At 39.3% G+C, this 24,298-nt stretch overlaps 2 protein-coding genes across 10 annotated transcripts; one reads left to right on the forward strand and one right to left on the reverse strand.

The window, feature by feature from the left end:
- Positions 1-331: 331 nt before the first annotated feature.
- LOC111249483 (solute carrier family 35 member E1 homolog) lies at positions 332-9,172 on the reverse strand. 5 transcript variants are annotated; one of them, XM_022803398.2, is made up of 7 exons: positions 9,032-9,172; positions 8,113-8,261; positions 7,319-7,617; positions 4,487-4,775; positions 4,026-4,234; positions 3,593-3,869; positions 332-3,377 (listed from the first exon to the last, which is right to left on the reverse strand). In XM_022803398.2, the coding sequence occupies exons 3-7, from the start codon at positions 7,352-7,354 to the stop codon at positions 3,067-3,069; spliced, it is 1,122 nt and encodes a 373-aa protein (XP_022659133.1). In that variant the 5' UTR covers positions 7,355-7,617; positions 8,113-8,261; positions 9,032-9,172; the 3' UTR covers positions 332-3,066. The 5 variants fall into 5 exon arrangements, with proteins under 5 accessions (XP_022659133.1, XP_022659132.1, XP_022659131.1 ...); XM_022803397.2 differs by lacking the exon at positions 9,032-9,172 and adding an exon at positions 8,365-8,601; XM_022803396.2 differs by lacking the exon at positions 9,032-9,172 and having other exon boundaries at positions 7,319-7,577; positions 8,113-8,601.
- Arf6 (ADP-ribosylation factor 6) lies at positions 9,114-23,726 on the forward strand. Of its 5 annotated transcripts, none has more exons than XM_086987605.1 (4): positions 9,114-9,254; positions 18,381-18,668; positions 19,791-19,929; positions 20,194-23,726. In XM_086987605.1, exons 2-4 carry the CDS (start codon positions 18,423-18,425, stop codon positions 20,334-20,336), a joined length of 528 nt encoding a protein of 175 aa, XP_086843731.1. In that variant the 5' UTR covers positions 9,114-9,254; positions 18,381-18,422; the 3' UTR covers positions 20,337-23,726. The 5 variants fall into 5 exon arrangements, with proteins under 5 accessions (XP_086843731.1, XP_086843733.1, XP_022659134.1 ...); XM_086987607.1 differs by lacking the exon at positions 9,114-9,254 and adding an exon at positions 9,509-10,052; XM_022803399.2 differs by lacking the exon at positions 9,114-9,254 and adding an exon at positions 9,827-10,859.
- The last annotated feature ends 572 nt before the right edge of the window (positions 23,727-24,298 follow it).

The following is a 24,298-nucleotide window of genomic DNA, read 5'->3' on the forward strand; positions in this document are numbered from 1 at the left end:
AAGTGACGTTAGCGCTGGATCCGTCTCAATTACCTTACTGAGAATCAATTAATATCAAAAGCAGCTTCTCCCCTGACCGCGCCTTAATAATAAACTCTTTGCTATTGTTTTTTCAAACGTAAAATTGCTTGGCAAAATTAAATATATCTATGTGCGTTATGCAATATGAGCCAGCAAGCCACGTAAAACGCGAAGTAAGCTGCACTAACTTTATGCGAAAACGGAATTAAATAAGCTGAAATTAGGTACCTAAAAATACGTTTAGAGATGCTATAATGAATCCTTGTAGCTCACATGTAACTAGTGATAATCCAACGAGGGCGACAGGGTGTTAAAAAGATAGAAAAAAATAGCCATTTATTGACATTAGTGTAAAAACTATCACAGTTAGGCAAATAGTTACCGTAACAGTGGTTTGTCTGTATGGTTATGTAACGTTCTACGGATTATTGAGGCTTTCATAGATAGAGATTGTTCGGAAAATTGTTAGTAACAAAGAGGAACCTGCGAACACTACTCATTGCCCTCTTTTAATGACTGCGAGGATTTGCATTTACTCGCCTGCTAAGAACAAAGTGCTCATCATTTTCCTTACATGCGAAACGACGCTTGCATTACGTTTTACTTCTTTTGGTTTGATTTTCGCTTCCTAATAAGTCTCTCTCCATGCAACAATTTCGTAGCCAGCTACAGTGTATGTTGAGTAATACATTGCACGGCGCAATCGTTTGCTACTACTCACTTAAATCGTGATTTCTTACATTTTAATCAACTAAATGAGTATGCGAAGCTTTGAAAAAATATGCTTTACCCAGCTACAGGAATGATGTAGGCCTTCGAAAAAAATTCACGTAAATCATACACCGCGTAGTATGGACCTTAATAACTGAAATACGAACTGTTTTCATTACTATAAAAATTAGAAGCAGTAATAGAAATAACTTCATTGAACCGCTAAACTGAGAAAATCTGCTCAACGAGATATCGCTCATAAAAAAAAATATTTGTTCTAATTTCATCTGTAAAGTATTTTAGGATAGTCGTATGCTCTTCATATGCTCGTATTTAGACCTCCTACATTTGTGAAAAAAATAAGGACAAAATAGTAGCCAACGTGTTTTTGTCCAGTAATATATTTTTCTCACGTGCATGTAGTCAAGTAAATTAAAATAGGTTTACGACTAGTTTTAAAATTCAGAGAATGCAACACTATCCCTTCTTATCTAGAGCGATTTAAAGAATGCAAGCAAATCAAATTTGACATTACTATAAGAATTATATAGTTGTTGTTGTTGTACTTATTCATCCCTTATCTGGAATGTCAAGAACTCCGCAAAAACAGATTTCCTTTGATCATAGGTATTAGAGGGACTTCTGGAACTGGGGTTGATTCACTGACAATAGTAGAATAATAGTTACTCGTTTTCGAGGTAATCCTACTTCCTTTAGGTTAGCTCGAACCGATTTAATATGTTCCACCAATACATTGTTTCCCTCATCGCACCCATAAACAGCCATCATCGATTCGTCTTCGTATAATAACACACGCATAATGCGCACATTCACACGATAACTTTGCTAGAGCTCGCAAGTATTGGCATTTGCTCGATTATGTCGCTATTTCTTCACAACAATGCACTATTTAAGAACTTCCTTTACACCTGTGGTATTATCCTATATTTAGCTGATGTGTTCACTGGGTCATGCATTGAAAAACATCGCGTAAATCTCCAGATTTAAGCAGCATGAATCATGTGCGCACGCATCTGTTGTGGTTATTCGTATGGTTTGTTCCTCTTAGAGTTGTTTATATGAACATCGTTCTTATATATATATATATATATATATATATATATTACTATAAATACGCACATTCCTGCTAGTTTCCCTTAGTGCAGTTACGGTTTTCACTAATCGCTTTTCGTCTGTTTAGCCCAGTTTTTGGTTTTCATCTCTATTCATTGTACGCACGTAACTACCTGATTCTCATAAAACCGCATCAGAAAATCAGTAGGCCTTCTAGTCGATAGGTAAGAGTAAACGTCATTATATTGCACCACTCCATCTATATAAGATAATATTGTCATTACGTTACACTATTATAACACCGTATATAAAAGAATAAATATAAATCGTTTTTTTGCACTTCGTTGGAAATGTAGTAGCACCCCGGTAAAAAAAGTGCTTCTCCAAGATCAACAAACAACATACGTCCAGCCACAAATATATATATATATATATATATATGAGATACTCGTATTCACATTGCTATGCTGTGTTACAGAACCACGCTATTTCTGCAGTAGGTATCGAGTTCTCAATGGAACGTAGCTGGCTTCATCATGCTTATAATTTGATCGTGATAAATCAAAAGTCGTAGTGTGATTTTGATTGAAAATTTACTGTATTTTAAATAAAATCAGTTTATTGTCTCAAATGAAACAGTGTCCAGCAATATGAGCCTGAAAACACCACTCCAGTTTAAGATATGCGAAACAATTCAGGATAGAAAAATTACACAACCAATACTATTATAAATGCAATCTCCACCCACTCGCTCGCTTATTCATCGATACATTCATCCTTTAATTACACTCACACATCCTTTCGCGTCCTATCTACCCCAAATTTCCTCAAACTACGACGGAGGACCGTCGTTTTTCTCGCTATTCGTGACAACTCGATGGTCATTCGAATCTGTTGTAGCCTGCTCGTTGTGCCTTATGCCAGGAACAACAAAGAAAAAAGATAGGATATTCAGTAGGCAAATTACCAGAAAAACTCTTGCTAGCTCATCGGATATTGTTGTCGTTTCGTGTTTTCACTTACCTCCATCACGGAGTCGATCACTGATTATACGCGCGATGCGCGAATCACATTATTCTGGCGCACCTTTGTACAGCACAGTTTCAAAATAAACCTTATAAAGAACCTTACCTTTATAGCAATAACACTGGCGAATACAAACATGCGTAGCTCGCCGAATATAATACAGGTGATTAAGGGAGTTCTACAACAACAAAAAGACAAACGCTAAAAAACATGGTCCTCTGTTGAAGTCTAGTGTCAGCTGTGTACAAGCGGTATGTACTGTGTGTTGTTATTAGAGAACACATGTTCGAACAGAATGTTATTTGCCGGCTTTGATATGACGAAACCGTTCATGGGTTGAGGCAGAGTTGCTCCGGCCTTAGACCCATCCAGGTTGACAATGGAGCCTGCCGGTCCGGTGACCATCTGGTGATGAGTTGGCAGGTCTTTACTTCGCTGAGCGTCCTGCTTGGCCTTATTATATAGTAGAACCCCAAAAATCGCAAGGGTCATGCCGAACACGTTGGCCGCCGTCACCGGGTTGTGTAGCATCAACAGGGAAAAACCTGTGTTGACAGACACCGTCATACAACACGGATAGTTACAATATAGCAACCATTAATAAAAATGAAAAGCATTACTCTGACATTCGTTATACTAATGCTTTTGTTGCGTTACTTTTAAAGATACTGCCAAATAATACTGGATACACAGAAGCTAAACCTGTGCATCTTTATGGACACAAAAAATGAGCAACATTTTAAGTAAATTCAATGCTCACTGATTATGCAGATACGTTTAGCCGCGTTACAGACAGAGTAGGTAAGAGGTGACAACATGTTGAGCATCGTGAAGGCAACTAGGTTCTGCGCAAAATTCAGGAGACCGTCAACAAAAAGCAAAATTATTGTGATGAAATCTGTGTGCCGAGTGAGCTCTCGATTCCGGACGAGTCGAGGCGCGTCAAACGCTAACCATATGGGTAAACAGGCTAACAATGCGAAACGCGCTAAAATGTGTAAAAGGCGCAAATGGTGAACTCCGCTTTCGCGCATCACCTGCAAAATGACATACAAATGACAAAGGACCAATAACTGCCGTAAATTGAAACATTCTTTAAAGCTTAACAATGCTTACAAGTTTTATTCATATTATTATTAATCTACACGTATTTACTTGTCTATAATAATATCAGAATATAGTAACGAGCATACCTTCTTCGTGTAGATATTCTGAAGCGCGAACACAATCGTCGAGCTGAGAGCAGCGATAAGACCAAGCATGTCAAATGAGATCTCGGTCACGGTAGCAATAATCACTCCGGAGATGATAGGTAGAAGCGATAAATACACGGGTAATGTTTGTTTTTGTCCTAGTATGATCCTTGAGAGGATCACCGTAAAGAGGGGCATCGTTGCCTTAACTAGATCACCACCAGTAACAGTTAAGAACAAAAATATATACCATATTTTATCAGAAAAGTGGTAACAAAATAAAGAACTCATAAGATGGTCCATATACTTAACGCAACTTAAATACTTGACCACACACAGTTTCGTAACTGTGAAAAAAAATGTATTCCTGGATAACCTATTGAAAATCATGATATATAAACAAAAAGCCATTATAATTGTTACATATTGCTCACAGTTGGAATCTGATATTCTCAACTAACCTGTATGAGCGTACGAAACGGGCACCTTCCAAAGACTCACATGAGACGTGAGGGATGTGAAGAATTTCCCAAGTACCAACGGCAATATGCACTTGAACCAAGTCGACCAGTCCATCTCCAGTTGTGGTCGAACACCGCTAAGTGCTAATACGGGCCCTGAATATAGCGCGATTGAGCCCAGGTGAACGATAGTAACTGTCAGAGGAAATGGCATATTAGTCAAAACGACCTTGCCGATCACGTTGTTTGTCGATGAAATCGAATACCACACGCAGCACAACAGTATCACCTGGTTAAAATCAAAGGTTCGAAATAATAAAAATACCGTTATAAAGTCGTCAATAATGTTTCATGTACCAATAACGTCGGCTTTATTTAAACATACGCATATTTAAAAAATGCCAAATTTATTTAAGTAATATATTAAGTGGAACATTAGCAGGGAAAAGCGCTTTACAGCTGTCTAGTTGCAATGCAAATAAGCCTAAAAATATAATAAAAAAAGACAGTCAACTGCTCATCTATTCTACATGATCCAAAAGGTTGGTAATGAATGGCCGTCTTAGTAAAAAAGAAAAACCCGTAGACATTAAGCCATTTTCCTTTTGAAACAGCTATCCAAGGCTTGACGTCTACGAAAACCGCTGAAACCAAAAAAAATTAAGTTCGTTTTAACGCTTATACGATTATAGCCTAGTGTAGTGACAAAGATTCTTTAACACTACGTTCATGTTTCACTGCATTTGTTGCAGTTTCTTCAAACTAAAGAAAGAAGCGGAAAGGAGAGGACGCTTTGTAACGCGTTGTGTCAATTTAAAATACCTGAAGCAACCACAATATAGCTTTCAATTTTAGGAGGTACATCTGCTACCGATGAAAGAAATCATAAAATTAGAAAAATCTAGGTATAATATATAAAGATGGCAAACCTACTTTATGTTGTTTATATTTTTAATAACGAATTGGAATTAAGTAAGTACGTTGCCCATATGTATATGCAACCAGCCACGTTTCCGTAGACTCTCCTTTGGTTTAACGTGCAGGAAGTGCAGTATATGTTTGCAAGTAAGGGCTTCGCGTTCAAAAACTCATACTGAAATAAGACTGATTTTAACGTCTATACAAATAAGCCTTCTAAGTCCCATGTTCTGTCCCACAGAGGGTGATAAATGCATTTCTAGAAAAATAAAATATTTAAGTACATGTGCTCATCTGTGTAAAATCAAATAAAAGCTTATTCACCACATACTGTTCAATTAACTGCTCTCTCTAGAGTATACATTTTGATGCGTCGCGTGGGCAGAAGAACTACACTTGTTCAATAAAATTGGACTCTAACTACTTTTATTCCATTTCAAATTGAGTTGACCAAATGTTGAGCAAATGAGATGACCAAAGCGTCTGCAGTTCAGTCCTTTACTAAACAAGACAGAAGCCTGAATTATTTTGATATTATTTACTAATGGTATTCGATTATAAAATTAATATTTGTTGATTCTTTTACTCACGACTTAGCCTCATTCGGGCACAGTGCAAACAGTAATGTTCACTTCTGTCCCACAAATAAGACAGAAATACTTTAATAAATATCGCACTTACCCCATACCAATCGATGTTAATAAAGAAACCTATTTATTTATATAAATATCATGTTTAATGTCCCTTCTTTAATTAATCTTGTTTGTTGTTGATTCTACCACAAATATGTTACTTGGGTTTAACATTTTCGCATTCAGGCCTATAAGGAGCCTACAGTATTAAAAACTCAAATATTGAACCTTTTGGAAATTCCACAGGATAATAGGTCAAGTACTTATATTCGCCAGAACAAATTAATCCCTCATTGAGAGACGAAATAATAAATAATTATTGCATTTTCTTGTATAATGAAAATTTCACCCCCTGTAAATTTTTAAAATGTGATTTCTTAATTTCTTTTATTTAATGGTTATTTTCACCATCAGCACTTTTGTCATATTATTATATCTACTATTTGACAACAACTCTACGACTTTATTCGTAATTTTTGTAAAACAAATCCTAATCTCTGATGCACACATCTTTTTCAAGGACTGGGCTATAATTGATTAAAAATGTTCTAACGAAATTCGAAAGAACCATACCAATAAAAGAGCAAAGAAGCTGATTTCTCTCTTTATAGAAATGTAGTGCTCGATGCTCACAGTTTACAGTACAATAAGCTGATTGCAATGGTAATTCCAGCAATAACAACCAGCTACTCAAACCGGTTCTACAAAGTGATCTTGTGTATCAATTAATTAACTATTAATCCTATGTTATCACTTTAGTAAAATTTGTGATTCGCTGTCACGCGCCACTTTTATAAGGACCACATTTCTAACAAACAGTACTATGCCTTGTAAGAAAGCACCTGATCCTCCGGTTCTTATAGTTTTGCCTTACTTCCAAACAACTTCTTTACACTGCTCAAACAATAGAAACAGATGGTTGGCAAAAACGTCCGACCCCATTTCCATATTTTCAACTCTTTGGATTGCTGTTGCAACCGAAACTGGCGTTCCTTAGCTCACACGTATCCATGAAAGCCTCCTAAATTCGATTAAATTTTCGGTTTAGAAACGTGTTCATCTTAAAATTCGAGGCACATCTTCCCAGAAATTCATCACGCCTGTGATTCTCAGCTGAGCGCGTCTCAAAGCTACTAACTGAAGCAGGGATGTCTTGTACCCTCCGAAATGCCCACTGCACCAGCATAATTACTTAAGGAGCAGATAGAAGGGTATCTATTTATCCTCATTCTGAGCAGATGTTCGAACTGTCATTTTGTCTGCCGTTTTTCACTATACGCACCTTTAGGCTGGCTCGGTGTTGGCGGGAGAACTTCATGGTCTCCCGTGCCGGTGAGGTCTATTAGATGAACATAGCGGGACGATTATCATTTGCCATCTTGGATGACATCCAGAACGAATGCCACGTCCGGAATCCGACCAGCCAACCTTCTTCGGTGCACCACTGTTATCCGCCAATGTGAACGAGCAGAGCTTATTGTCCAATTGTTCACGGAACGGGGTGTTTACGGATATAGCCATATTTCAGCATACAGTTCCACCTACAGACATATTTGCACCTAATGAAGTACATCTAAGGCTCTGGAAAATAGTATTGAGTGCAGAGCAAATCAAAACAGTCCCAAAAATAATATTAAGTTCAGTTTGATATTTAAAATAGACTCAAGCTGTCGTCGTAAAAGTCGGAAGTCTCTGAACTTTCCGACCAAATGTTCTCTGCCAAAATCAGCTGATGAGACCTTCCAGAGTTCCCATTTTAAACACACCTTAAAAAGTATGACAGTATAGTGACATACATTTTGACGCGACAAAAGTAATTAGGTAAAACTATTCATTTTCGTATATGATTTTATAGAAAATCTGCTATAGGATATATACTTGCACTGCTCTATACACTCCAAGAAATAAGCATACGATTATTGACACGCTTTGAAAAGGATACACTATAAATCATTTGTTTTTGCACGCAGATACAGTAATAAATACCGCTTTTGTCGTACAGTTGAGTGTTTACATTAAGTTAGTCGTGTCATAAAATTTTACTATGAGAATACAGTTACGCAATGTAACACTCACCGTCATTTGCTGACGCATTCGATTATATGCACAGATATAATTAATGGACGCCTGTGCCTAGTGCAGTGTTTCCATAAGGGCGGTCATTTGCTACCCTCCTCCGGGCTTTTTTCATATGTATTTCCCCATAAACACGGTTCAGCTCGACTCTGAAGATTAAAATGTATCATTATTGTTTGCTATCGTTTGCTATGAAGGCGCAGGCATGTTTTTCAAGCGGACGACTCGTACTAAACTCTGTGCACCAGTCACCTGAATTTCGTCCCGCTAGTGCATCCAGAATTTGCCCAGTTTCTCACTGAATCTTTAAACAGTCTTTAAGCGACCTCCGTTTGAGCTGCCGCGGATTACCTTCTCCCTAATAATTACGTTGTGTTCTGCTACTTCGGTAATGGATCAGCAAGCTGGACACAAGTGCCGGCAACGGCGAAAGCCTTCTCGTATCCGTTATAGCAGCCGCTTTTCAGCGGGCCGCAACGCCAGCGGCAGTGATGGCGCGAACTTAATCATAACATTAATTACTAATTCGAATAAGAAATGCATTACTAAGTTTGATAACAGTCATGCAATCACATATATTAGAAACTCTCTTCCGTCTGTGCTATTATTAGCTACTACAATGGTCGTTCTCTATCTTTTGTCGCCGTGTGGAATTAGCGGCGGAAGCAATAGCTCTCTGCTCGGCCGAATTTGCCTTCGCGACTGGGATTAGGAATTGGCACTGCCAATTTTTCGCAGCTCTCTTCCACTTACGGCTGTCACTTTCAACTAAAGCTGAATGTTCCAAGTTTTATACTTGATACCGCCGTTAGGCATTCCATCAAACGGCTGGCTTCCAGCTATAAACGAAATGTGTCTATGTCCGGATTCGAACTCGGACCACCACGTGTCCCTCAGGTTTAGCACCCAAATACGTTACCTTAGAAATCAGTCGAACATAGTCATTTTACATATGATTATTGTTGTTTTTGCTGTTGTATTTCAGTTACTGCTGCCGCTAACGGATCCTTCGCTGCCTTGTCTTAGGCCTACCAGAGCGACAGTAGTGATCTTTGCTTGGTTCGTACGAAATTGAAACTTTGCCTCTTGAAATCTGGCCGTTGTTAGCTGGTTGGCTGGCTGTCTTCTGCTGAGCCGTGACGGTGAGTTGTCGTATCTCAATCTAGTGGGCTGTCCATGGCTGTCGGTCCTTTCCTGTCTGCCTGGCTGTGTCTAGGTGTTTGCACTGCCGTGTCGGTGTTGAATATGGCGATATGATCTGCTGCTGCTGTCGATGCAGTTTGTATATCTCGGCTGCTACTACTGCCGTACTGCTATTATTGTTAGCAACACCGCTGTGTGTGCAGTAGTGACTGTAGCAGTGATCGCCGTCGCCGTTCTCGAGTGAGTAGCACAAGTAGTGGCAGTAGTCTTTGTCGTGAATAAACTGTGGCGCTGCTGTTTGTTTCTAGGGTCTGCGGCGGCCCTAAAAGAAGAAACGTCGGAAAAGCTAAGGGGAAATCTGCTAATCGTCTACTAGAACGACTTATTTCTGCATTCGCTGCTTCTGCTAATGCCGAAACTCAGTCGAGTAGCCTCTCCTTCGGTTTGCCGCCTGCCCGTTTAACCCGTTTCATTTGACTTTGGCGGTCGCCTGTCTCGATTCTCGATACTGCGGCCGGCGTTGTTGTCGTCCTCGCCGTCGTTACGGGCGGGCGGGCGAGCGGGCGGGCGGGCGGGCAGGCAGGACGGTGGAACAACGTCTGAATAACAACTGACAGCTTAGCAAGCCAGCGAGCAGCAGGCTGTGTTTGCTCTTGTCTTGTATTCTGCTGTTCTGGCCGTGAGTAACGGCGGCGCGACGGTGAGGCGGCAGTGGCGATCGTCATAGAATCGAACAGCATAACATAATCACTGTTCTGGCAATAGCTGACCGAGCGACGGCTGACTTCGTTCTCTAGGTGATTTCCGGTCGTCATTGGTTACTACCACTCGGAGTGTTCGTGAGTGCCTGTGTGCGTGTGCCTTTTCGGCTGCCTTTTACTTAACAGCGGGCGGTTGACACTTTTGGTGGCCAATATCACTAACGCTGTATGCTACTGCAATACTATTAATCAGCTAATCCATCTTTAAGAATCAGTACGGAATAGTAACGCGACAAATGAATTATGTAAGGCAATCTGGTACGCCGTGATAGATATTCCATCAATGCTATTGAGCCAATATGAGTATTTTGGAGTATAACCGGTTTGTGCCTTTCCGCTTGTTGTGCTGCTGTTAATCGTACGGTACAGCGGTTCGTGCTGGTCAGTTGTCTACCGGTGGTTGAAGTGAGCATCGCTATCCAATTAGGCAATTTTACTTGTTAGTGATTTCGTGTTTGTTGTTTCCGCCGTGCAGAGCGTCACTTTAGTTCCAGCGAAGCAGCACCTTAAAGACAACAAACGAAACAGAAATCGTCAGACGCCACTAGTGTTATCATTCTTGTCATCGACGCCGTCTGTTCTTTATCGTCGAAGTGTTTGATCTAATTACCGGGGCTTTGTTCAGCCATTGTCTAGCTTCATCTTGGTATGTTAGCTTCGATTGGCAGTCTATAGGACGGCGTGACCTCCTGTGCTAAGGTGCCACTCAGCTCTGCCTTCGTAACAAGCTGTGCATACTGCTACGAAGAAAAACAGCTTGACATCAGTGTGGCTAGGTGTCTTCTTCTCTGTGCTGTTGTGTCTTTATGTGAGTGTGTTCATCAATCGTCTTCAACTCAAAAGGTTCGTACTTTAAATCAAACGATTTCAGTAGTTGACATTGTCAGATCGACTAATACCAGCCGTAGGGAGAGCTACGTAGTTGTCTAGGCAAGTTTTTTTTGTCTTTATCATTAGTTGTACCCCTTTTTGTGTGAGCCTATTCCTGTCATATTTTAAGTGTATTAACAGCGGGCAATCGCTTCCCGCTGTGGGAGCCACATCGTTTGGAAGTAATACAACAGACGTTATTGAAGAAGAGTTACAGGTGGGGATCAATCGCTGAAACACCGTCGCTGGGTAATAATCTACATACGACTATCCTGTGTGTTGTCTCGCCTTCTTCAATTCGAATGTAGTAGGCTTTGACAGTCTCTGTCATAAATGTAAGCAGTAAAAGGCAGGAAAGGACCTTCGAAGGCAGACCGAATCAGGCGGTGTGAAGACTGCGCTTACTGGCGCTGCTTGCCGCTCTCTGCTTCTCGGATGAAGAAACACCTGCTCTCCGTGGACACCGCCTCAGTCAGCCATAAAAGTAGTGGCAGTGGTGGCTAAAACGCGCCATCAGTATAAGGTAGCCCGTGTGCTTGGATCGTCGGATCCTGAGAGCTGGTCACATCGGATATGGTTCAGTCAGATCTGGCTATGGCTTGACTTTGTTCCATTATAAATTATATTTAAGACTGTGGGGCACAACTAGAGTTTATACATTATCGGGCGGCGTTGAAGAACGTGCCGTCGATGAATTAGTGGCTTCTTATTGTTGCTGAGCCATATCCTATACGCGGTGCTGCCATAAGACGTTCTGCTTATAGACACGGAACCGACGAACTTAAACTATATCGTTCCGATATTACTAATTAAATCAAAAGGATCAGCCTTCAGCATTGCCAAGTGTCGAATGCGTCATACAGTTTCTATCTTAAATGACGAGCGGGCATGTATGTGTATGCGGCTTGGTTAGCCAATGAGATATGTTACTGAGCAAAAACAACGATGTCTTCTGTTTAGTCTGATAACTGTTCTATTTATTCCTTTACACGCGTGCCGACTAAGAACGGATAACATACCGAGCAGGCGTAATCGGATGCATACAAGCATCTGATGCTTTCAGTGGTAGCAGATATTGTTTTGAACACTAATTTGCCTACGAAGTACAGCAATACTTATTATCAGTTCGTATTTTAGTCTGTTTTTGTTTCGCCATGCATCTAGAACTAGCTCTCACTGTCCGGCGAATTACTCCAAGGGTCTGTCGATCAATGGAGGTACCAAATGAAGTAGCTATTCATTTTTTGTCACAAAATTGTCTGAATATAATTTATTTTCAATCCTTATGAGAAATTTTCATCATCAAAGAAACACATCTGTGAGGAACTACAAGCTGGCACAAGCCAAACCATCGTTTAGCTGCTAATGCCAGGATGATTCATTCACTCGAATTGCATTCAGTCCAAATCTACATGTTGGGTACCATGTCGTCTCCTTCATGGGTGCGCCATTCGTCTATATCTGTAATGTTTAACGTACAATCGATGGTGGTAGAGCAGTGCGACGTTACCGAACACCCGACATCAACGCGAAAAAACCCCGTCCGCGTTCGAACAGAAGTTAATGTTTTTGTTAGGGCACCAATACGCCTGTCTCCTTGTTGTGTCGATTGATCTGTGGAGGAGGACCTAACGTAGGCCGCTGCAGCTATGGCGCTTGATGGCAACAGTTGTCATCGGGTGATATTAGCGCCATGTTTGCGTTTGGCGTCGTGTGTGTTCAAAGCTCTGAATCGACTTTACTTCGCCGCTGCTATTCAGCGAGACACCCCATTATTCTGGGGAACCTTAAGACAACGATGCAAATCTTTTCTACGGTGCCATAACTTTTCGTCTCAAAACGCTCCAGTTGTCCGTCCCGTATTACTGCGGTCTTTTTTGTTGGGTGGAGTAACGGCGTTGAGCAGCCTCTGCTGGGACAAATCCCACGCGAAAACAGTATCGCCTAGGGGGTAGAGAATATGATAAAGGTAGTTATCATTAAATGAACAGAATTGTGTTTGTGTATCCACATCGCCAGCTGTGACCATACCATATGTAGGAGTGAAATGCGTACTTATGTAATAAATACCGTTTCCATTGTGGAAGACGATGGCGTAAGCAAGAACGTTATAAAGGCCGAATAATTATTCCCAGTTTAGAAGGGCAACCGGTTTCAATTTATGCCAAAGGTAATGGAAAGACCTCTTCTTTTGGACTACCCGCATGGTCATGTTTTCACATTACCATCGGCGTGAAGTAAATTTTACTTCTACAATTTGTTTGGAAGATGACTAACATGGTAAGGGTCATTCTCTTGATAACGAAGCAGACAACCTATCGAAGTCTTAAATATTATTGTGTTCTTTCTGATTACCCGAATTTACTGTTTCGCAAACGATTTTATCTATACGGTGCGGCTCGATATTCTCTGAAATTGATTTTTAAGTTTTGAATTTTGGGTTCATTTGATTTTCACGTGTACTTTTATAGGGCTTACTACAGTATTTACATTGCCCATATAGATCAAACGCATGAGTTGAACTGTAATCCATAGCAGTAATTTGTACGGCTGCACCCTGTTTGCGCTGCATTGCGGAGTGAAAGGTTATAAAAAATGACTTGATTTCAATAGACAGCATTTATTTCTATCCAGTTCAAATTCGCTTTATGCTTAATCCGAAAGTAAATTCTTCGTCAGTGCACTATAAATTTAAAACAAGCCCATAGATGCATGTTTTTGGACAACAGGATTGCAAATAAGTTGTTCTAAACCCAATATAACTCAAATTTGTAACTATTTATAGATGAGTAATTGTCCTATTTGTTCACTGAAAAAGGCATATGTTCAATTGATAGCGTGTTTTACTTGCAACAAAATAGCACAACAGGAATCAGTGTTATTAGAAATGTATTTTCCCAAAAATTCGCCATCTGGTTGTTGATAATATCATTCACAATTCAGAATGGTTGAAGATTTTGTCAGGTGTCTTACGTAATTAAAACCGCATTTTGGTAGCTTAAATTTAAGTTTATCACAAATTGATATCGATCAAACAGACGTCTTATTGGGCACATATTCACCCGTCATACTAGAACAAACATTACGCGTACATTGTAATTTTTCTCTATCTATATATATCGAAATCCAATTCGAAAGTATAGTTCGGTCCGCTTGGATGCTATACTACGCATAAGATAAAAAGCAGACACAGTTCACATGGCATGTAGGGGGCATTAGTAGTCCGAATTAATCGCACCATGTCCTTTTAGGCTCACGTTTAGTTGTAACGAGTGAGCAAAGCAGTTTGTGTTCAACTTACACTTGATAAAACTAAATAAACATGAGATGAAAAGTTTAGGTCGCTCCAGTTGGTCTGATTCAGGCTTGCAGTAGATTCGATCAATTAATTCGTGCTGAGTACGCAAGCCGATCAGCTCGCTCGTTTCACCTGACAATACTCGTTTTCCATGGCATAATGTCAGCCTAATAAACACTAGCTGACATTAAAGAGAAAGCGTTACCTTTAGCTATCTAGTATTGCCATTTCCAAACGCTCGAAATACGGTAAAGCGAACGTAAGTGAGTAAAACCGAGACTAAATATAATCAAATCACTATATATAACGATATTAAGGTACAATATTCAGAGGAGTTATTTCTATATCGGTCATACATTCAATTTGACGGATCACCGATGTTGGCCAAGATAGCTATAATAGGGAGGACAAAATATAGGTGGCGTTTCAAACAGGAACATCGTCACGTGATACCGATTACGGTTATTGCTTTGCCGTAACTACAAGCATAAGGATATTTTTCGTGTTCTACGTACGGTACGGCCGCTAAGCGTTACTGGCTAAACGCTAAATTGGCTTCCAGCGCTAACCGAAACGTGTCAGTGCTTAGATTCGAACCTAGACCACAATGTGTTCCACTGTTCAGCATGCAAACACGTTACCCGCTGCGCGATATACAGTATCTCAATGTTTTATATAGTTAGAAATTGGTTGTTGAAATTGTGCCATAAAATCGCGCGCATTCAGGCACAGACAGCATAAAACTGCCGTTCTGGATAAGAAAAAAAGAAATTTCTATTCGAATCCGGCAGTATTATGTATCCGTCAGGTGATAGTAGTATATAGGATAAGCGTTCCATTGGGAAGTTCATTTTTTGACGTTAGATGTCCTGAATAATTGCGAATTCCATTTACACGTACTCGCCGCTTACTGGCATTTATATATAATTCTTTAGAACAGAAATCTAATTCGAAAGTCTGCTCACTCCGATAATAAAAGAGGAAACTGCAGTTTTCCCATATTTCATTGTCAGAACTTCGTATGCGGCATTGTTTACTGCTCACAGGTAGTTGACTTATTTGCCATATCCGGTTTGAAGTCAGGTACATCTAAGGCGCTCTTATGTTAACGAATCACGCATATTATGCCTAAATACGACTGTTTCGATATGAGTGAGAGTGATAACGGCTTGTGTTATGCTTGCTATTTGTCGTAGAAATGTTACGCAACTCGGGATTAACTTACTGTAAAAAGATTTTGTTATACTGGTAGTAACATGGCCAGTTGCAGGTCGTTTCGATCATGATCCGTTAGCCCTAATTGTAATCTAACATGTATCTGTGGCTGCACATCAATGCATTCTTTGACCGTTGACAATCGGCTTTCTTTCTTAACGTTGTTCAATAGAAGACGCCTTGCAGAGCAACAAGTGTTAACCGCAATATATGTCAGTGCTTTTCGTATCCGAAAACTAATGGCTATAATGGTTCAACAACACAACGATGCAACAACAACACGATGTTTACAATACTGTCACCGTGGTTGTGATTCTGTTGAATAAACCGGGATAGTGTTCATAAATCACCACTACAAACCAAAGTATTTACCTGCTCTTGAAATTTCGATTATAAACATATTTTATTGAAGCAATAGGAATTAGCTTGGATTGAAGTCTTACTTTAAAAAACTTAGTTTATCATAAGTAACAACTTATGCTCAGAAGCACTAGAATTCCTATATCACAATGAGTCCACACAAGCAAGTTACCTTCTTCGTTAGAGTTTCGCTCAGATTTTGGTTTTGTCTTGAGTCATTGCTTTTGTTAAAGAGTGTGCGCAATACTATCCATTTCCATTCTATTCATGTCGAATGGCTTGAAGATGACAACGATTTCCATATATTCTATTTTTGCAAAAAATCCTTTATTAATCGGTTTTCTTGTTGAGGTATTTTAAGATGTCAAACATTACAGTTAAAATATGTCTAATTTTTTCAAAAAATTTAATTCTTGTTATTTCTATACTTGAATTATTTTTCAATAATATATTGTAGTGGGGCATGACGCTATTTCGAATAATTGTACTGCTTTGAGTAGAATTAGGTAGATTTTATAGGATAAGATTTTCAAAGTACAACAATAACACAGCAACCAAAAAATATCCGTGTTGATTCTTAACTATTGATCGTATCATCTAGAGCGAAGCTTCTTCTAAGCTACTTTTCGAGCGTGGAGTTGACCACTCTACTCCACTCTAGCCAAAGATTAGTTATATAAATGGCTATTACCGAAGCAGTACCGGCTCGCTGTAGTCAATTATTGGAACACGCATTCACTGAACTGCGCTATTAGCATAAAACCTGGGTTTCCTGAATCTTATAGGAAATATTTATATATTATATATAGTCATAAATATAAATATATAAAGTCAATAACAAATAAATTATAAGGTAGTTCAATGTAAATGTATGAAACTCTGGCCAGTGAGTACAATATTTGTCTCACTGAAATATTTACCCATTTGCTGATGATTTTGTACTTCATCCGGATGTATCTCAAACGTGGAAGTGTTGCTTTCGCTAGGATTCGACCAATGCCATAAGTAAAGGAATATTACGCAGTACTTGAAAAATCTAGAGATACAGCAACAAAAATATTTAAAGTAGCAGAATTGCTACGTCGATCTTTCACAAAATAGCTCAGATAGTGAGTACATGCCTCTTTAGCAACCATTGTACACGTCCGGAAAAAATGCGATTCTACTAACTAAAAACTACAACCTTCAGCTCCTCATCGTAAAATACTGCTACCCTTTATAGCAGTTGTAGATTTTATTTGCGTCAAAAAAGTAAATGGTGCACCAGATATAGTAGAACAAAGCTCATCATAACATCAGTTACCATTTCTGTAGTACACAACCCTTCTCGGTTCGGAGACTACCGCCCTCAACGAGGAACATTTGCCTTTCTCAGAAGTCAACGTCACACTTTGTGGGCAAGTTAATCCAGTATGATATATATATATAAAAAAAAATAAAATAAAAAAAAGTTACATATATATATATATATATAAAACACTGGATTAACACTTCCTTTAAAAATAAACCATATCGTCCAGATTCCGTTCTCAAAATGTTGAGTGGGTGGACAGTCACACCTTTAATTGGCCGTTGTGCGCTCTGTCTAAGAGCTTCTATACTTGAAATAAGTGTTCCTTCTGAACTTCTTAACTCTCTGAAAATGCTTTCATAATTTAAGCGTGTGGAGGGGGAGGAGCACTGCAATTAATTGCGATTTTTTTGTAGGGTTTCCTTTTAAGGTGTTCTTACGAGACACACGCCTCCCCTCGCGGAGGACAAACAACAGACTACTGCCGAGTAGGGTTTTTGCTCGTTTGTTTTAGGCGCTTCAAGGAGTAATGCATTACCTTTTCTGTTTAAAACTCATTTTCCAAAGTAACCAAAGTTACTTTGTTTCGGAAAATAATAATTGCTATAAGGTTGAATTATCGCGAAACGCCTTGAGATGGTTATTCAAACGTAGAGAAAGAAAGGAAACATGAATGAATTTCCTTAGCAACGTAGCTTCACTTTCACTCTTCACGAAGAATAGTAAGAAAAAGAAAGAAGACACGTAAGGGTTATCGCAGAATTTTTATTTACCCAGCTTTATCTACTAAGGTGTATAAAAAAATTATGAAATTCCTTGATAAGTAGTAACATTAAAAGAAGATCCTGTTCTGACACATCCGCTATTATATTATTAATTAGTTAAAAACCGTAAGTCTGCGAGAACAATACCGTAAGGTTACTATGACTAACATAAGAGTACAAGACTGAAGTAAACGTCTTGAATTCTACATTTGGTACCGCCGTAAGGTATACCATCGGACGGTGGTCTACCAGCACGAGACAAGCATAACGAGAGTGCCCAGGCTCGGGTTCAAACTCAGACCGCCGCAGAGTAAAAGTCTATAGATGAAATTCGGGTTTTAGATATATAGTGTAGTAGCGACAATGCCCATCTTCACTATTCCTTGAGAGATAAACGGACTGATTAGTTATTCCGAGTTGTGCGTATATTCCAAAGTGAGAGTGACGCAAATGTACAGTTATCTGCATTGGGAATGTTCTAAGGAAAACAACCTAATTACTAACGTTACAAAACCTGCCAGCAGAAAGTGTCTTCCTTAACCAGTCGTATGGTTCGGTCGTTACAGTTGCAGCACTAGACCTACGCGGTTCGACAGAAGACTTGAACGATGGGGAAGATCCTGTCGCGAATATTTGGTAATCGGGAAATGCGCATCCTTATGTTGGGGTTAGACAATGCAGGTAAGACAACAATCTTGTACAAATTGAAGATGGGTGAATCAGTTACGACAATACCCACCGTCGGATTCAACGTCGAGACCGTCACGTACAAAAATGTCAAATTCAACGTCTGGGATGTCGGTGGACAGGACAAGATTCGACCGCTCTGGAGACATTACTACACGGGAACACAGGTAAGCGAGAGAGCAGAAGATACGTTTCATGAATGCGTTCATCAGACAAAACAATCCCGCCATGCCTCCATTGCGCGCTAAGGTCTACAGTAAGTGGTGGATAAATTCTCTTTAAACATCAGCTTACCTTAGTTTACTATATCGAATATAAGTAAGAATTCTCTAAGATCAAAAGATGTCTCCAAGAATCATCTGCATCTACAAGGCGGTTACTCATATCGCTAATATCAGTAAGCCTTTTCACTGTAAACAAATAAAATAAATGATTGTCAGTGAATTTGGACCGACTGTTACGAAGTCCGCCGTCACCGCGGCTGGAAATTGTAGCATAGCAGTTCTCTTCTTTTGCGATGGTGATTCGGTTGTCAGCATACGATGCCGTTACTGTTATTTTTTTCAGCTATTATAGGTTGCTTGATTCGGAAGTACCCACTGATCCAGAAGGTTACGAACTGGCGTATCTTCTTGAAGCGATACTAAAACACTTTTCACTTATCAGTCTATTATACTTCCGAAGATACCCCGTGTTCGATATTAATTACGACATCGCCGTACTATAAAATAGCTGTATCTTTGCTGCTAATTTGCAACCCTTTTAGCAACTGCGTTCTCCAATTTTTGGTACATATCTGTTGTTATAGAACGTTCAACTCTTGAAGAAACAATGGTGGGCCGAAAGATAGATGGCGTCAGTCTGTATTACGTTTCCTTAGGGGCTTTACGTTGGACCGTTATCTTTACTTGTCCAAAATGAATCTAGTAGATGATTACGGGCCGTTAGCGTAATTTGAGATGTCCTACCAAAGCTTTGAATCACAATTTGTAGCAAAGAAAGGATAACCCCGCCACCTATGCATTTTCATGTGATAACAACTATTATCAGTAACATCTTAAATTGCTTCCTTCAAAGCGGTCTCGAATTTTTATCGAACATCGAAGTCGTCAATAACGCATCCCAATCGTATCGGCAATTTTACATAGAACTAAAATTAGATTCTGTCGCCGATTCTATGGGTGCTATAGAGAGAGATAACAATTAAATATAAAAAATATAGTACTTCGCTGTCCTAATTATGTCACAACATTTACCAGTCAGTTCTAACATTTTGTTTTGCGTTGTAGGCATTGATATTTGTTGTAGATTCATCCGATATCGATCGTATAGACGAAGCACGACAGGAGTTACATCGTATCATAAGTGACCGCGAAATGCGAGATGCCCTTATCCTCGTATTTGCCAATAAACAGGACCACAAAGACGGTATGAAAAGTCTGATATTTACTCATGCGATAATGAGTGGTATAGGAGTTCACAGAAAAGAGCTTTGTGACGTTTTTGTGTCTGAACAGTACGTAATAACAAGGAGTTTTGAGTTTTGGGGGGAAGACGAAATGCAATTTCCGATTTTATATGACACGAAAAATTATTTTTTCGATTAGGGGACTTGCGGCTATTAGTATTATTATTATTATTAGAAAGGCGTTTATCTACACTCAGTTCTATCCGCGCTTGCTTTCATTACAGCTATGAAGCCGCATGAGATCCAGGAAAAGCTCGGCCTAACACGGTTACGCGACAGGCACTGGTACGTGCAGCCGGCGTGTGCTATCCAAGGTGATGGGTTACAGGAGGGCCTGACGTGGCTCATGGCTACACACAAAGGATGAGACCTGGTCGAGCGGGTGGGGCAGCCGGAAGAGGATCACCCCACTGCTGAATTCTATCCTGTTCGAGTGGTGCCAACTGACGCCCAGTAGTGAATCACAGATGTAACTGCATAGACAACAACTCAGAAGATCGACATCATCCAGTGTAGAGAAAGACAAAAGAACCGAGCACATATGGCGATGACAGCTCGTGAGGCCTCGTAAATCCAAACAACAACAGCATCAGCAAATGACGACAACGACGAGGGGAAAGTTCAGTAGCGCGTATCGTTGGCCGCAGAGAGTTTCAGCAAATCGCTTCTGCATGCCTTTGTAATGAGATTAATTCGCCATTAATTTGTTGCTTGAAGGAAGAACGACTCGGTACGCGTCTGATCGTGCATACAAGTTCGCGCGGCTAAAGCGTCGTTTGGAAAAGTTTGGCGTCATGATCATTATGAGCAAGAGTGTTGGAGCTGGCAGTGAGATTAGATGAATGAGGACACCCAGAAAAAATGTTGCCGAGTCACTCAATCCTTCAAGAATTAATTATTTGAATGCATATTAAAGCTATAAAGTACCACCACTAGTACTGTTTATTGAAGAAGAGCCGAAGTGAAAAAGTATCTTCATCACGTATTAAAATAACGCATTACTGGATTATGGTGATGACTAAGGCGTGAATCAATTGTGTACAGTAGATTAAAGCAATAAACTGGCATTTCGCCTTGCTTGAAATAAACGAACGGAAGGAGGTCTAGGCAAAAGAATTGCTATGGGAAGTGGGTATCAAAGATTAAAACACTGAAATGTCAGCCATCTGATGAAGGCACGTAGACGTAGAATAACATGGCAAGGGGCAAAAAGAGACACAAAAAGGACCTGTGTATTGGCCGTCCAGAAAGCCAGGCTGAACCTTGAGGGACATTAATCGTTTTGATTGAAAAAGATCGTTTGTTGTGCCTGTGTGAAAGAAACTTAATCATAGCCAGTTAATGCTGGTTTTTTAGAGAGTGTTCTTTTAGTAATGTCGAAGAATCTAGTTCCCAAAATGCTTAAAGGGTTTTATAGAAGTCAACTTAGCTATTATAAGAGATGCGTGCCGTGGAATAAATGCTATTATTATTAAATCTCATTATAATAAGACAAAGGGGATAAATAGCAGACACTTATCGGTCTTCGAAAGACATGCATTTTTACAAAATCTATAAGACAGCATTTTGCATTTGGCGTAATTACAGGTTATCTCACAGGTACACGTTAAACCTTAATTAAAGCAAACTAATAACAATCTTCTTAGTACAATAAAACTGATAATTGAGGCGCGATAATTTCTTGGATGTAACAAAGCTCAAACTCATTGAACTGCATCAGTTCGACCGGAATCAATTGCGGGGGCAAGAACGTCGGCGACCGATTCCGCCGCGTAAAAAATGAGCGTTCAGCAATATTCTATGGACATAGCAGCTCTGGCTATTGTATTAGGGGGCGTTTGTCACCTCATGCAGTTTGGTTAAGAATACCACAAGGTATAATGCAGGGATGTATTTTGTTTGCTTAATTATACGTGCGAGAAGAAAAAACAATAAGAAACGTAATGGAAAATGTAGTACAGCATTAGCGGTGGCGCTGCTGTGATGGCGCGCCTAAATGTTGCTGGTGCCTTCAAAAAAACGCGATGACAAATAAAGTCGATATTCGAGCTGACATAGAAAAGAAAAGGAAAACATTTGATTGATACATGTGGTAAACAAATAAGTATGGTTTCTAGTTGTGCTGAAAATGGATGAACGAATGAACCATAAGGACCCAGCTATTATCATAACCGTAAAATAATTCTTTCACTGCTATTACTGATCAAAGATTTGAAAGTAAAGTCGTCATAACTTTATCTTCGAAAACAATATCTCGTTTACCTTAAATCTTCCCAGAACGAACAGTGTTTATCTCATGGGATTGGTGTAATGAGAGATCGTCAGAAGCGCGACACCTGCGATTATTGCAACTTGAAATACAGCTTTCTGCATTTGATGAAAAGAAGATTTATGAAAGTTAACTGGAGCACTACATACCGCTATGATCCATACAGATGGTGCTCGTTGGGTTAAATTAACCTAGCATTCAGATCTATACACTCGTATAAATCTGTTTATTGAATTCAGCTATGAACATACAGACCTGTAGACGAAAAAGCAGCGAAAACGAGAAAAACAGGTCAGATGTTTCTTCACTGAAGAATGGATTGTGTAAGTCATGTCCACTTTCATCGGTCATTTATAAGAGAGAATATCTATCTACTATTTATACCGAGTTCGGTATTGACACGCATTAATAATTAACTGCCAACAAACGGCAATAATAAGATATATATATATATACACACACACAGAGATGCAGTAAATAGTTTAGAAGATTTAGGGAAAGGGAAACTATTAACAAAGTTGACGAGAATGAAATCACTAGTGTAGCAGGGGAACACGAAAATGTGTATGGTAAATGCATCTTTGAGGATAGACAGTAATAATAATGGTAGAATAGTGATATATAGTACATATCTGTAAATAGAGCACAAGTGAAAGAACGGTAAAAGAATGAAAGCAAAAGTTAAGAAATGTTTACTGATTGACAACATAAGTATACTGTTAGCAACAAATAATGTTGTTCTATACTATAAATATTTGATTGACGAAAGAGGGTAAATTGGATTTGAATGGTGATTCTAGAACCGCGAGTTCACGCATGTACGAAGTGTCTACCTTTCTCACAAATCGAAAAAAATTGACAACAACAATGAAAAGAGTTTAGCGAGTTAATGAGAAACATTCAGGTAGGAAAAGGTCACGCTAAATTTATTGATCGGGAAGCCATATTGAAGTGAAGAGGAGGTTCTAAACTGTTATAACCTGGTTGTATAGAAATCTACGATACGATATAAAGATACCTGTGCACATAGTTGCATGAACACACCGCAACGCGAAAAGTAGAAGGAATATATATATCTTTTAAATCATCTCATATATATATATATATATATATATATATAGCAGATGATATAAAAGCCGTAGCAAATGGTGAGAGAAAGAAAAAAAGTTGTATATTTGGAGCACGATACAAACAGATCTAGTTAGGTTGTGTTGTAGGGCAAGTGTAGGAGAAAACTTATAAACAGAAAGAGGCGGTACATTACTATATATAAATATTATATATACACTATATAGAACCATTAATGTTATTATTATTGCGCTCATACATTTGAAGGAGGCGAGCCAGGAGTATTTTGAGCGTATGCCAAGTGGGATGAGATGAACTAGAATTTTATCCTTCCAGATTTTCAGTTTTAGACGATATTTTGCGTTTAGTTTTCAATCAGGGTGAGATGTTAATAAAGTTGACAAAGTTTCATATTTAATAGTTGGCGTGTGTTTTTTTAATCGAATTATAAATTATTTAGGCACGACAAAAGAGTTACTTTAAACACTTTACTGCTAGACGTACTTGTAGATTGGGTCCAACTAGTTAAAGTTTGATCCATTGCTACAGGGCGTTACACTCGACACTCAGATTTTTTTACCATCTGCAGATGCAAGTAATATGCGAGGCTTTCTTCTTACGGGAAATTGTCTACTTGGATGTGGTTTTCCGACATAGCGTTTCAGGCGAGCTTTCAGAGGCGTCGTGTCGACACCATCTAAACACAGGTATATAATATAGGCATTCGTTACTGCGCATCCGAGCACAACCCCTTTATGTTGAGAAGAAGGTGAAGAAAATAGCGTACGTTTCCGATTCGACACAGCGAATTTAATAGAGAAGCACCGAAACAGTCCATATGAAACTGAAACAGCCGGAAATCAGCATGTAGCAATAGCAGTAGGTAATAACACATGGTCTTGTGTAAGCCGAGACTCAATAATTATTGCACTGGATACAGTTAGAAAAAAACTACACAAAGTTACTAAACATACAAATAACAAAGTTGAGAC

Source organism: Varroa destructor, unplaced genomic scaffold, assembly GCF_002443255.2.
Source record: "Varroa destructor unplaced genomic scaffold, Vdes_3.0 BEIS01000004.1, whole genome shotgun sequence".
Taxonomy (NCBI): domain Eukaryota; kingdom Metazoa; phylum Arthropoda; class Arachnida; order Mesostigmata; family Varroidae; genus Varroa; species Varroa destructor.